The sequence below is a fragment of the Glandiceps talaboti genome, chromosome 5 (genome assembly GCF_964340395.1).
Source record: "Glandiceps talaboti chromosome 5, keGlaTala1.1, whole genome shotgun sequence".
NCBI lineage: Eukaryota > Metazoa > Hemichordata > Enteropneusta > Spengelidae > Glandiceps > Glandiceps talaboti.
This window is the reverse complement of record NC_135553.1, coordinates 6,949,694-6,963,418: the sequence shown is the minus strand read 5'-3', so window position 1 is coordinate 6,963,418 and position 13,725 is coordinate 6,949,694. Positions and strand designations below refer to the sequence as shown.

Below are 13,725 nucleotides of genomic sequence, written 5' to 3'. Positions count from 1 at the left end.
ATATTAACATTTAGAGAAATTTTGTAATTTAAATTCCTCGGCTATGAATAAGCTGATGTTTTTTTAAATCATATTTTGCGCTTTGAATGATGTAAATGCTATACTGAATGACATCTTTATTTGCCATCATCTCAAACTGATGGTATGATGCATCCAGATCCGTCAAAGCTAAAAATGACTTAAACTCTTTTATAAAAGGAAAAAGGGCGCAACATATAAAAACCGACATTTTTATTGAAGTATTTTATGCCAGTATTGTTGATTTTACCATAAATTTCGCTTACAAGGGTAATATAGTAAGTTCGTGTACATGTTGCATGTTTCTGTCTGTCACTCACGGTCGGTCACAGACTACCCTTTACCGGAAGTTCCCAAGTTCCCAGCATGCATCGTAGCATCTTTGTGAGCATGAGACACATTTTCTCGTTCGCCATTTTGTAGGTGTTGGACAGGGAAACCTTTCCAATACTTCCAAACGCTAGTAACTCTAACTGTCGACAAAATGTCGGCCCAAGCGCAAATGCGGGCCATGCTCGACGAGTTGATGGGTACAATGAGAGATGGTAAGTATAAATTCATCGAGTTTACCAAGACATATTTGATGGTTTTTTTTCTGTTTGCATGAGTTATGTCTACATACGTGATTACAATATGGCGCGCTGCATATTATAATTAAATGATCTTGTCTCGCCAAAGGACTCACGTGTTTTCTATGATTTCGGTTCTGCTTTGCTTCCAAGCACGTCGAAATCGTCGAGAAAACGTTATAGACAAGGGTCGATTGGAGAACATTATTTGTCGAATCTAATTAAACCTCTGGAAAACAGTTCCTCAGAAGCCAACGACGCGTTGAGTGTAAATTTTAATTACACTTGTTGATGTTCGTGACTACAGTCGACAGTATAGGAATATAAAACCATTTAAATGTAATTATTACCATCATGAAATTGGCCCATATTTGTTAGACTATCTTCCATCAAAATTAATGCGTCTGGAAGCCAGTAATGTGAGTGGTATAACAGATGCAGACTAAATTCTGATGTAAATTGGGTGGACGTTTGCTGTACGTCAATTTGTCAAAGTGAATCCTAGCAAGGTGTTGATCTATGGGACAAGTATTTGTACTAATGACAAAAACAGACCTTGAAAAATGTTAATCATCGAAGGACTGGGTCAGCAAATTGCTTGGTTTGTATAATATCTCACCCCCTCCTAATAGTAAATGAATAATATTGATAAATATTAATAATACCCCCCCCCCTTATTGTTCACTAAAACTAGATGGGCATTTCTTTACTAGGAGATTTTTGTAACATGGTACAGAAGTGACGTGCTTGACAACTTACTCTAATCTTGATCATAAATTAAAAACAAGACATAATTCTACTGTAGTGTGGGCTCTTCTCTATTTACTGTTCAAGACATTATCCAAAAAGGGCACTAGGCTTGTAATTAAAGCATACAAATGTACATGTATTTTTGATCCCATATGTTGTGTACATATTTTTCCAAAGCATCGATATAATGGGGACCTGATGTATGTATACTATACACTTCACACGTCCATACAAAATTAGTTATTTTCATCCTACATGTATATGCATCAGTCCAACAAGACTGACATCCAAGTCATAGTTTAACCAAATATAAAACTACTTCTGAATGTAAAAAAATACTATACTATATGTTATTTGTAATGGCCAGCCAAAGCACTGGAATGTCTTTATGTACATTGTATGCTGAAGTTCAAGGCCACTGAAGCTTCATTTGCCATGTTACATGTATAAATCAGAATTACTCGCCTCCAGGCTTGTATACAGTATATATTATCTAATGATTTTCCACAAAATGTAGTAATCACACAGTTACAGCAATAATTTTTGACCCAAATAAGAGCAAGTCTGTGACATCAACTGTACAATGTATAATAAATTTCAAACATCCTGTGCCCCCAATTTAAGGCAGTGTTTTCAAGAGGTAAGAAAATGATAGAGTTGAAGGAAATTAGTAGAATACAATAATGTTTATTAACATTTATTGTTTATAACTTATAAGAAGTGATGGGGTGGAACCCACTACTCCGGAGGCATATGGAGAACACTTTGTAAAGAAAATTTGTCAGGGAATGTTCTTGACTTTTCATTGTCTGTAGTGATCTCCCAGATGCAGACCTTCACTGTAATACTGTGTCCAAGTTTCATTTTTGAATTAAAATGTAAACATGGGCAAACATTTGTATGGAACACTCAAATGGGAAAACACAAGTCTAACATACAATACATGGACATGTATACCTTTGTGCAGTCTTCCACTCACGAGTTTGTTGGTGTGAAAAAGATTATTTTTTATTATAGCCAGTGGACTTCCTTGTTTGTATCTTCAATATAAGAAATTACATGAATGGGCAGTTTCCTGTAGTCACATTAATGATTTGTATAGACTATTTCCACAAATTTACCACCAGAGTGTTCCATAATGAAGGTTTGCCTATTGTAAGATAAAAAGACTGAAATAGGAAAGTGATGTTGGTGATGACACACTGTTTTTGGTAAAGTTTTGGAATGCGACTATGTCCTCAGTTGTGTTGGCGGAGCCCAGTTGAAAACTATAACAAAAGCACTGTGACATGACATATCATGAACATGTATCAAAGTTGATACAGAAGACAAAGAAGATGTACAAGATGTGCAAATGCAAGGTGTATTTTAATGTACATGTATGATATCAACTGTGATGTGATGCACTTCTGCTTCACAAATAATGTCCCCACTCTCAATAGGCTAGTGACACCTATGGCACTTTCCATGTACACCTTTTCTAGTTCTGCAGAATGCTTGTGTGTGTGAGACAGTGTGAGATGTTTGCATTGATTGCAAATTTGTTGGTCAATTTATTTACAAAAACCTATTTGGCCCACTTCTATACTAAAGGGTTGTATAACTTCCAAGTTACTTCGGGCAGTGGCACACATGTACAGTGTACGCTATGAAACCTTGTCCAAAGCAGCAGCCGTGAGTTATATATTGTCTTTTTCAGTAACATTTTTAGATCCTTTACATGATGTGTTATCCAGTGGTTTGATAAAAGTTCATGACATCTTTGCTTTTCAAATATTGAGTCATTTTCTAGCTTTTCAGCTCTGCACTCTGCACAAAATTGCAATTAATTCACTGATTACGGTTACGGTGATGATGTCAAAATATGACTGATTGAAAAAAAATGGATAAAATTCCAAACATTTTGTAAGTTATGCATCCAGATGACAGACATTTTGGCTAAATTTGGTAAATTTACTGGTGAGGGACTCATTTTAATCAGTCAAAAAAAAAATCAAATTTATTCAAGTCATCTGGCATGATGATTCATAGTGTGTTGACGTGTGTCTCTTGCTGTATTTTTTTCCTAACATGATTGGCTTTATTTTAGGTGGAAATCACAGACCAGCTCAACAAATGCCTCTAGATAAACCCAGAAGCCTGTATGTGGTGATGCTGTGGTTCGCAGTGTGTATTTATAATATAGCATCCATAACATTCTTTATCATATTGTTTCTACATATAAATACAACAAAAAATGTTTCCAGGCCATGCCAGTACCTGGTAACTATGTTATATAGAAAAAAATAGGCTTTGAAGTATATTAAGTAGGCAATATGTCATGATAAAAAAAATGGATATTCATCATTTCTTACGACAGATATGTTTATATTTCAATAAAGTTGGTATGTTTTGTAACATGTCGAGACTGTTTTATACCAAAGAAAACCATTCTTAATGATAAAAGATATAGACAGAAACAATTCCAGATGAATTTGTCCAAGATATGGTCGTGTGTGCTAATACTGTGGTGATTATTTTGTTTTGTAGGAGAGAGTAAGCTGAATGTAAAGTTCTCTGATCCTAAAGTCTGCAAGTCGTTCCTACTAAACTGCTGTCCACATGACATCTTGGCTAGTACGGTAAGTTACATAAAATTCTGTACAGTCAATGCAAACACAGATCATGAGGAAATGTTTATATTCAGAGTGTGCATAAGTTGTACAAGATCACAGTCACAATTACTACCAAACTAGAGAGACTCTAGAGTTTCAATAAGGCGGCATGATATTTTTAATGTCTCGCACAAGGGTTTTTGTTACAAAAGACACACTGATAGTAGGCAAGCATATAAAATGATATACAATGTATTTTATCTCATTTTGAACACAAATCAACATAACATGAAACAATGTAGATTCTAACACAAAACTTTATTTACGTTCACAGCGAAATAAAATGTAACATTTCATGTGCGTGTGTGATATGACTTAGTATTTTGTTTTGTATAAATCATAACAAAAAAGCTTGTATGGAAGATATAAAACATTGTGTCACCTAATTGAAACTGTAAAGTCTCTCTAAAGTGATAGTAACATGTACAATGTACATGTTTTTACTATGCATTGTAGTATTGAAATTGTCGACATCTTTCACAAGATTCTATGTTTCATTATATTTTCAAAGTTCATGAGATAGCGATTCAAGCAAGTAACTTCAATTCTTTTCTAGTCAAGTCATTTGCTGGTGTATCAAATTTCCAAACCCCATGGAAATTTCTGTCAAATCCAATTTTGAGATCAAGCCTCAAAATTGGATTTGACAGAAATTTCCATGGAGTTTGCAAAATGTGGGTTCCAGAGTGATCAAAACACTTCTTCAAATTATGTGACAACCAAATTGTAATATGGGAGTATTTTGAAATTTAAACCACTCATTCGCAGTCATCCGTAATAAAGATAATCAATTTGCTGTTTATGTCTGGAAACTAACATGTTTACACCATGGAAATGAGGGTGTTGTACCCATGTAGTGAATAACTTTATGTTTCACCCCTGTCCAACTGAACATAAACAGTAGAGCCAATCTGTAAATTAACTGTTAACAATAACCTAGATAATGTATGATACTTGAATTTCAGCGAATGGATCTGGGAGACTGTCCAAAGATTCATGACTTGGCGCTGAGAGCAGATTATGAAAAGGCATCAAAAGATAGAGACTATGGTTATGATATTGATGTAAGTATACCATTGGTCATGTACCATAACAAAATAGTCTTAGTATGTATGAGCCTTGTTAACCAGGATTCAACATGTCCAAGTCTTCAGTATAAAAAGACACATAGTGCTGCGGAATTGATGTGGGTTTCAAGGCAGGGCATACCAAAACAACATAGTAGACTAAATAATTAACTGACCAACTGACATATAAGGCATATCAGATCTATATGTATGTACTACAGTTGCAATAGAGGTTTCAGCTTACTAAGATAGACATAAACCATCAACATGTTGCAACAATAGTTTTAGTGTGTGTCTATCCTGAAGCCTTGATTACTACTGTTGTATATATATATATATAGCACCACACATATGATATATGACATTTCAGTATGTTGTACATGCAATTATGCATATGCAAGTTTTATATCACACACACATGAAATAAATTCACCAATCAGGTGACATTTGTATGTTGTGATTACTATTCAGGCCATGGAACACCTTAGTGCTTTCATAGCAGACTGTGACAGAAGAACAGAATTGGCAAAGAAGAGGCTTGCTGAGACCCAGGAAGAACTCAGTGCTGAAGCAGAATCCAAGGTATGATAAGCCAGTTATTTATGTATCTCCACAAAAGTTCTGAAGGTACTAGCAAATTGAAATAAGGTATCTGTCATGTTGTTTCTCATTGCCACAAGGTCATTGTCATGTTTTGATTCACACATACACTATTTCATTCAGTTCAAAAGCTCTTTCCATAATTCTACATATATGAAATAGAGTTTTACCACCCAGACATAGCATGAAAATAGCAAACGTTTGTTTTCATGGTCAATATTGATTTTAGCTCCACATGCTACACATGCATTACTATAGGTGTGTATGTGAGAGTACAATGTAAGTTGACATTCTTGTTCTACTTGGACCCTCTAGCATGACATGACATACATACCATTGCAGGTACTTAGAAATTAGCCAAGTTATGGATACATAGTCAGAAGCACAATTTAAACTAGAAATCTGGTTCAGATGACTCTCTGATGAATTTTTATTCATATATCATTGACAAACAAGCTACACAATTGACCAAGTCGGTATCTTGTGTCTTGTCTAGGCCCAGGCTGTTCAAGTCCTGGCAGAGGAAATTGGAAAGAAAGTAGCTGAAGCAGAGGAGATGGGAGCTGAGGGTAATGTAGAAGAGTCTATGAAGAAGTTGAATGAAGTAGAAGAAGCACGGAAAAGAAAGCAAGAAGCAGAGGTAAGCACAACAAAGGCTTGATAAGGTCAATTGTCCATGTATACAGCTGAGATCAGGGAAGTAATTGCTATATTTCCCTATACCTTACACTCCTGTGTTAACCTACCTCAGCAAGATTTTATCGCATCAGTACAATAAGGTCATATCTATTAAACCATATAATAGCAGATACGACATTGTACTGACATGACAATTTCTCAAATGAAATCTTTCTAGAATATCTCTGAACAAAGTGAAAATAGACACATCCCTGTGTATTGGTATATGTGCATATTTACATAATCTAATTCCACTGTATGACATAACATTCCTGATATTTTAATAATTCTAGTTTTCTCAATGCAAATAAAATATCCTTTGAAACATACACCCCTTGGAATTTAGTGTTATGAATATGTGATCTTTTGACCAATGTAGACATTCACATGCATGTCAGAGATTAATGTCAATATCATCTCTCTGTCCTCTGTAGGAGGAATACAGGAACTCTATGCCAGCATCCAGCTTTCAACAACAGAAGCTACGTGTATGTGATGTGTGTTCAGCCTATCTTGGTTTACATGACAATGATCGTCGACTGGCTGATCACTTTGGTGGCAAACTACACTTAGGATTTATAACCATCAGGGATAAGTTAACAGACTTAAAGGTGAGTGTACCTTGTAGCCGTGGCAATTCAGTTACCTCAACTGTAAGGGTTAGAGTTACTTAAAGGTTTACATTGAAGTAGTGGCAATTGAATTAAATTCTAGCTACACGTACACCCTCTGACTTAATTAGACTCTGTACATGAGTAGAAAGTAATGATGATTTGAGACTGCATAACGAGAATTATTCATTGTTATGTAAATATATTGTAAGATGAAACCTATACTATCAAGGCCTGTGAACATGTCTGAATGAGGCAATTTAGATATGGATGCTTTTTTTTTTCAAATCTGCTGGTTTGTACGATTTTTAGTACATCATTTTATTCATGGAAAGATTTGTTGTAATCCTTACCTTTAGATTAAATGGTTACAAATATTAGTGTGCAGCTAATAAATATGTAAGTCTGCTAAGTCCCATGATGCAATGGTGGACCAGTGTAAGAACAATAGTGGTGAAATAGAGTTTCAATTTGGTGTTTTTTGGTAATTGTGAAGTTTATCTGTATTAGATGCACACTGAATATTCATGATTCCTAAGTGCCTATTACCTTTAGATAAATGGTTACAAATATTAGTGTGCATCTAATAAATATGTATATCTGCTAAGTCCCATAATGCAATGGTGGACCAGTGTGAGAACAATAGTGGTGAAATAGAGTTTCAGTTTTGTGTTTTTTTAGCAATCGCATGAAATTCATGGGATGTGAAATCATGAAATAACTCTCCCGAACCTAAAGTTTATAGAAATACCTTTCATTTTCCTGGAGTGGCATTCCCCTTTACAGACAAATTGTGTTGTAGCATTTAGAAACAAGGTGATTAATGATTCAACAAAGTGGGCAATTAAGAACGTAATAAAATGGACAACATTCTGTCATCATCATCAGTGTAATATCATTATTCCATGACAATATGGACACTCTGTCATCTTCAGAGAGACAACAGTCTCTCAAATGGAACATCAAACTTTCTGTTATTTGACACTTTGAATTGTCACATATATTTTGATACACATTAAACTTTAGACTTTGAATTACTGTGCATATTTTTTGACACATATTGAGCTTGCCACATTTTTATTTTCACATCAGAAACTAGTAGCAGATAAACGGGAAGCCAGGGAAGCTGAGAGAGCTAAACGAAGGGAAGAACGGGAACGAGAGAGGGAGCGTGAGCGACAGAAGAGGAGGAAAGATCTTGATGATAAGTACCACAGATCAAGAAGGTAATATCAGTAGCAATTGTTTAAGATTTGATAAATTTCATTATCATTAATATGGTTACTGCATTGCCAGACTTGTGTTGCTTGATTCCTATGGTTCTTTCCAAGCTGTTACAGAGTTGTGGGTTTTACCTTTACAGTTATTTTGAGAAAAAACAGAATAATTTACCCAGTACAACCATTTGTTACACAAATTTCCTCCATAATTTTTGTGGAGAGAACCCATAAAGTAAATATTTCATACAAGATGTTTCATCAGATAAAATTGTGCCTCACAGAAATATTACCTGCATTTAGACCCACCGTGGTCTAGCGTTGTTAGTAAGTGACGGTTAAAGGCCAATGTCCCAGTTTTTCACTTTAGTACTGTCTTATCAGCAGTGCTATATGGATTAAAGAGGATCGTCTTTTGAACTTCAACAGGAAAGGATACCTTGTTAATTCATAATAAAAACTTTCATGTATAAATTGCATTGGTTTCATTCATTTTCACTTATCTGTACTGAGTTGGCATTGATTCAAACTTATGTGAAATTGACATACAGATAATTGTCTGGCAAGGCAACATATGATGGCTGTTTCTGTTCTTATTGTACAGCAATACAAGCAGTCAACAAAGTATTTAACAGAATTTGAAGTTCCCTAGAAAGGCTCACATGTCACTACCACCTAAGTTCAGATCAATGGCAACACATTTTATCTTGTTTAACACCTAAAAAATTTTATTAGACGTAGTAAACACACAAGGTATTATTTCCCTTTAAATTGTGTATATCAGTTCTAGAAATATTGTACTCATTTCAGGTCCAGATCTCGATCCCGATCTAGGGAGAGGAGAAAGAGATCAAAGTCCAGGTCACCAGACAGGAGACACCGTGACAGGAAACGAAGGTAAATTGTAGTTTAGATAGATTGTGGTCTCATTTTTGTATGTTTGTTTGTTTGTCTAGTGTGTGTTTGGTATGTTCCATGCACATTTTAAAAGTCTTCTACTTAAGACACATTGTTCAGGTGTTCAAGTATAAATGTTCACAGACTCAGGGTCCATAGTTATGAATGAACATTTCTATCAACAGTCAAAATACTGTAAACCTGCATATTTTCACGACTAGAAAATTTTGCGATTTTACAGTCTTCATGTAGTTCACAAAGATTAATTTTCACTAATAACCATACTGGTACATTGTATTATGCAGAAATATATATTTTCGCTACTACTTATTTTCGCGTTTTTGTTTTGTAGCGAAATGAGCGAAAATAAATCTTACGCGAACATTTCCAGGTTTACAGTATGTTCCGAAAAAGGACTCCCAAATTTTTACTAAATTCTTGTCAGCATCTCTGGGGGTGTATTCCCATGGGTTGTACCATGTCTTGGACAAGACACTTGAAACAAGTTGGAATCACACAAATAGGATCTTGATTTCAACCTATGGCAATTTAGGTATTAATATTTATGGAATATGTTCAGCATACAGCCTTCTATCAACTTCTTACTATGTATTTTTCCATATCCTATAGGTCAAGGTCCCGTGAAAGACGCAGACGATCACGATCAAGAGAAAGACATAGATCTAGGGATCGCAGTCGAGAGAGGGAAAGAGATAGGGATAGGGACAGGGATAGGGAAAGAGACAGAGAGAGGGAAAGAGAAAGGCGGCGCCGCAGATCAAGATCGAGGTCTAAATCTCGTGAGAAATCTTACCGATCAAAATCACAAGAACGTGCCAGGTCTCGTGACAGATCTCATCGATCAAGATCCAGGGAGAGATCGCGGTCTCGTGAAAGGTCACAGCAATCAAAATCTAGAGATCGGTCTAGGTCTCCTGAGAAATCTAACTCTAGGGAGAAGTCTAGATCTCACAGGTCCAGCTCTAAGGATAGACATCAGAGTAGAGAAGGATCTGGGGACCGAGAGAGGCATGACAGGTCTCCCAAAAGGCAGAGAGAATCTATCAAAGAAGAAAATGGAGAGTACCCCAGTAAAAGTAAAAAGGACAGTGATGGGGGATCTGACTCCTCCAATGATGAATAAACGTGTTCTAAATACATGGTCATCCAGGTTTCATGATGAATTGTTTGCTATCTAAATACTGTGTGCACATAAGTAGTCAATGTTGGAACATGTCAGTGTCAACTGCATTTTTGTTCGTGTTTTGTAAATATGAGCCATACAGACCTCTTTTTATATTCTGGTGAACCTTTTGATTGACATGAAATTGAATGATTGTGTAACTGTTAGCAATTCTGTGGGTTAAATTTAACTTCATGCACTGCACATCTAATATGAAAATTCAATAAATGTCAATTTTGGTTGAAAACCATGAAATCCAGCAAACTCAATGTTAATCCATGTACACACTTATGCTGTAAATTAAACCCAGTGAATACAGTTTAGTGCAAAACAGTGACATTTTAACCTGCTAGTCTGTGTACATTAAAGTAATCTTTATCAGCAGCATACAACTCTAGAAGTAGAATTTCATCATGAAACCTGCACATTGGCTATAGGGATAAAACAAAGTTGGTGTTTGTATTTTGCATGAATTATGGATTTTTTTTTATTCTCTTTAACAACACTGGTAGCTGCAGTGATATTTTCAGCAAATTTAAGAACATTTGAAACATTCTATTTAGCATGTAGAAAAGAAAGCCATCCTTTAAGTTGGTGAATTTTGCAAAAAGTTTGTCCAGTCATGATAAAACCAGTTTTATGGTTAACTCGTATGTACCAAGGAAAATAGGTAGTCTATGATACTATATGTCATATGTCAACCACCACTCTGAAGAGGGAGCCTTTGAGGGCAGACCAACCAACCCAGCTGTAGTCAAATCAATTTGCTAACACCATGTATTGTATTTGTTTACATTCTTTATATTGTAAGACTTGGCAAAGAAAGACACTTTCCATATCTGGGTTGGGAGGGGAATACATGTACTAGAAAAAGAGGCTTAGTGGGGTGATGTTGTAGAATCGTGTTGGGACACAGGAGTTCAGGTTTAGATGTGTCTCCAGAGTTGGATTGAATGATAAACCCATGCAATTTCATCAGTATTACAGTAGTAATGAATTTATACATGATATAGCTGTCCAATATAGTATGTAAAAGACGGAACAAACTTAACGGAATCTTTAATTTGTACTATCTTTGTTGAAACTCTCTTTACAAGGAAGGTATTTGTAATTTTGAAGGTGACATTAAACCATAATTCAGGTGGTGTAGTGCTCATCTTTCTTCATTGACCACTCTTTTATGTGAATGTGCTAAACATATTATCTCAAATACCAGTGTATACATATTGACAGTTTATTCAAATGTTCAGTTCCATGCCTTCTCCTGGTGCCCAGATATCTGTACATTAATGTGATATTCTACCAGTTAATTGCAACTGCTTTTTATTGGGGTCTATGTACTGTGGTACTACAATCACATATTGGGAACTAAACCTAGATATTCTCACTGAAGACAAATTTTCACTTATTTTGCTGCAAAAAAAAAACATGAAAATAAGTAGTGACTACAATTCCGTCATGTACATAAACAAAATGCACCAGGCTAAGAAATTCACAAAAATTAGTCTTTTGACTGTAAAATTACATTTTTTTTTTGTAGTGGTGAAAATATCTAGGTTTCCAGTATTTTATTTTCAAGTTTTCTCAATCTTTGTCATTCTACGATGTTTCCCCTATCAAGATGTAGTCCTCAATAGTTCACACTACAGGAGGGTACATTTTATGATACCGAGTAAAACGCCAAACTTTTCATATTTTAGTAAAACTTCTTTGTAAAAGACTTCAGAATATTAAAATGCTAGTGCCAGAAACTGTTTTAAAAATATACTTAAATATTTTAAGCTTAAAATACACACTATAGGTTAATATCATGGTTTTGATAAGTCATTTTTTTCCTGCTCATCCTCCATATTTCTTTGTAAGGAATAGTACAGTAAGTGTAGTATTTTGAGATAGCTGGCATTAAATGATTCTCTTTACATATTGTACGAAAAAAAAAGATATATAGAAATTGTAGATCACTTCAACCAGTGAATGTCTGTGTTCATAAAAACTTAGCATAAATGCACAACTGTGTGTGTGTAAGGGAGGGGGGTCATATGGTGTGTAATCACCACAGTTTTTGCATGACTTTTGGACATTAATGTCTGTGACCACATGGATGAAGTGTATATAAACCAGTTTGACTTAAGGACATGTCATGTTTATGCTCAAAGGAGAGACATGACTGTTATGCTTGGAAGTACTAGTAGTCCCTTTGTGTACCTGTAGACCTTTCTATATTTTGTGTATTATCAAGAAAATAAATTTGACTGTCAACTGCCATTTCATGTGTGAAGTCACATTTGTTTTGTGTGGACACATGTTGTGCTAGACTGTAAGATGCATTGTGTTGCTCTACCCTCCTCTATCAAGGGGTTGCCCGATATGAGGGCACCCTGTCCCTGTGTACCTTACAGATTTATGTGAGTGTCTTGTGCGATGAAATCCCCCCACCCTCAGAAGGCAAAAGAATACAATCTCCTTATACCATATACATTACTTGTATATTTACACAACTCTCTGGTCACCTAAAACATTAACATTGAATCATTTAGTGGAGAACAATTATTGGATCAGGTAAATGTCCTGAGTGGAAGCTGATTTTATTCCTTGGAAATAATCTAAAGTAGACGTTAAAGACCGTAACAGTGCCAAATAGCAAATACTTGAATGGTGTTTGTGATGAAAACAAATTATTGTGGACAGGCAATAAACATGAAATGTGTTTTCAGAAAACAAGCACTTGCATGATTGGTGTCCATCGCCTGTACACAGCTGGGATGTTGTGGGTTAAAACAAACTTAATTTGATCATGACAGTTGTCATAGTTACTACGAATTGCATCAAAGATTCTAGACTTCCAACAATCATTTTTCCGTGAAACTTCTTGCAAACTATGACTGCCCGTAGCATCAATCACTTTTTGATCATCAGATACATGTATAACAGCATGGAGTCACGGTCCCTTTATTATAAGACTGGTGTAATGACAACTTTTCAGTAGTTGTGTTTCACTCCCCATATAACACTAAATATAATTGGTGTGAGTTAAGAATCACTCGTTTCATATGAAATATCTACTCTCCACAGTGGTATTCCATAGTATCATTCGGCTTACTTCATGAAAGTTTATCAAATGCTGTTTACATGGACTGACAAAATAAAACAAAGACATTTTAATTCTTAGTATAAATGAAATTTTAATTCTAAAACATAATTTTGTAAATCATCATAATGGCAAATATCATTCACGTGTATGAGTTATATAAGAGTTCTATAATATTACTTTACAAAATACAAGTACTGTACATCAGTTCTACTTGCAAGTTAGAAGTTGCTGGCTGTAGATAAACATACATAGAATTCACAAAACTGTTTACTATACTTGTTAGCCTTGTTATCAACACTTGATATATCAAAAAATCCTATATGTTATAATACCAATTAGAGTAGGTTCTAAACTAACTCCTTTCAAGATATTTTAGATCACATATTTTCC

General features: G+C 35.1%; 1 protein-coding gene across 3 annotated transcripts; it reads left to right on the top strand.

Moving 5' to 3' along the window:
* Window positions 1-403: 403 nt before the first annotated feature.
* Window positions 404-12,503, top strand: LOC144434807 (putative RNA-binding protein Luc7-like 1). Of its 3 annotated transcripts, XM_078123309.1 has the most exons (11): window positions 431-563; window positions 2,931-3,011; window positions 3,427-3,503; window positions 3,867-3,958; window positions 4,957-5,055; window positions 5,530-5,640; window positions 6,155-6,298; window positions 6,771-6,947; window positions 8,040-8,173; window positions 8,975-9,061; window positions 9,692-12,503. In XM_078123309.1, exons 5-11 carry the CDS (start codon window positions 4,960-4,962, stop codon window positions 10,203-10,205), a joined length of 1,263 nt encoding a protein of 420 aa, XP_077979435.1. In that variant the 5' UTR covers window positions 431-563; window positions 2,931-3,011; window positions 3,427-3,503; window positions 3,867-3,958; window positions 4,957-4,959; the 3' UTR covers window positions 10,206-12,503. The 3 variants fall into 3 exon arrangements, with proteins under 3 accessions (XP_077979434.1, XP_077979435.1, XP_077979436.1); XM_078123310.1 differs by lacking the exon at window positions 3,427-3,503; XM_078123308.1 differs by lacking the exons at window positions 2,931-3,011; window positions 3,427-3,503 and having other exon boundaries at window positions 404-563.
* Window positions 12,504-13,725: the final 1,222 nt, after the last annotated feature.

Bases quoted from the DNA above. Each gene is read 5' to 3' on its own strand.
- LOC144434807 (XM_078123308.1), top strand. From the start codon at position 503: ATGTCGGCCCAAGCGCAAATGCGGGCCATGCTCGACGAGTTGATGGGT. The intron at 564-3,866 runs GTAAGTATAAAT...TTTGTTTTGTAG, and splicing joins GATGGGTACAATGAGAGATG to GAGAGAGTAAGCTGAATGTA. The intron at 6,948-8,039 runs GTGAGTGTACCT...TTTTCACATCAG, and splicing joins ATAAGTTAACAGACTTAAAG to AAACTAGTAGCAGATAAACG.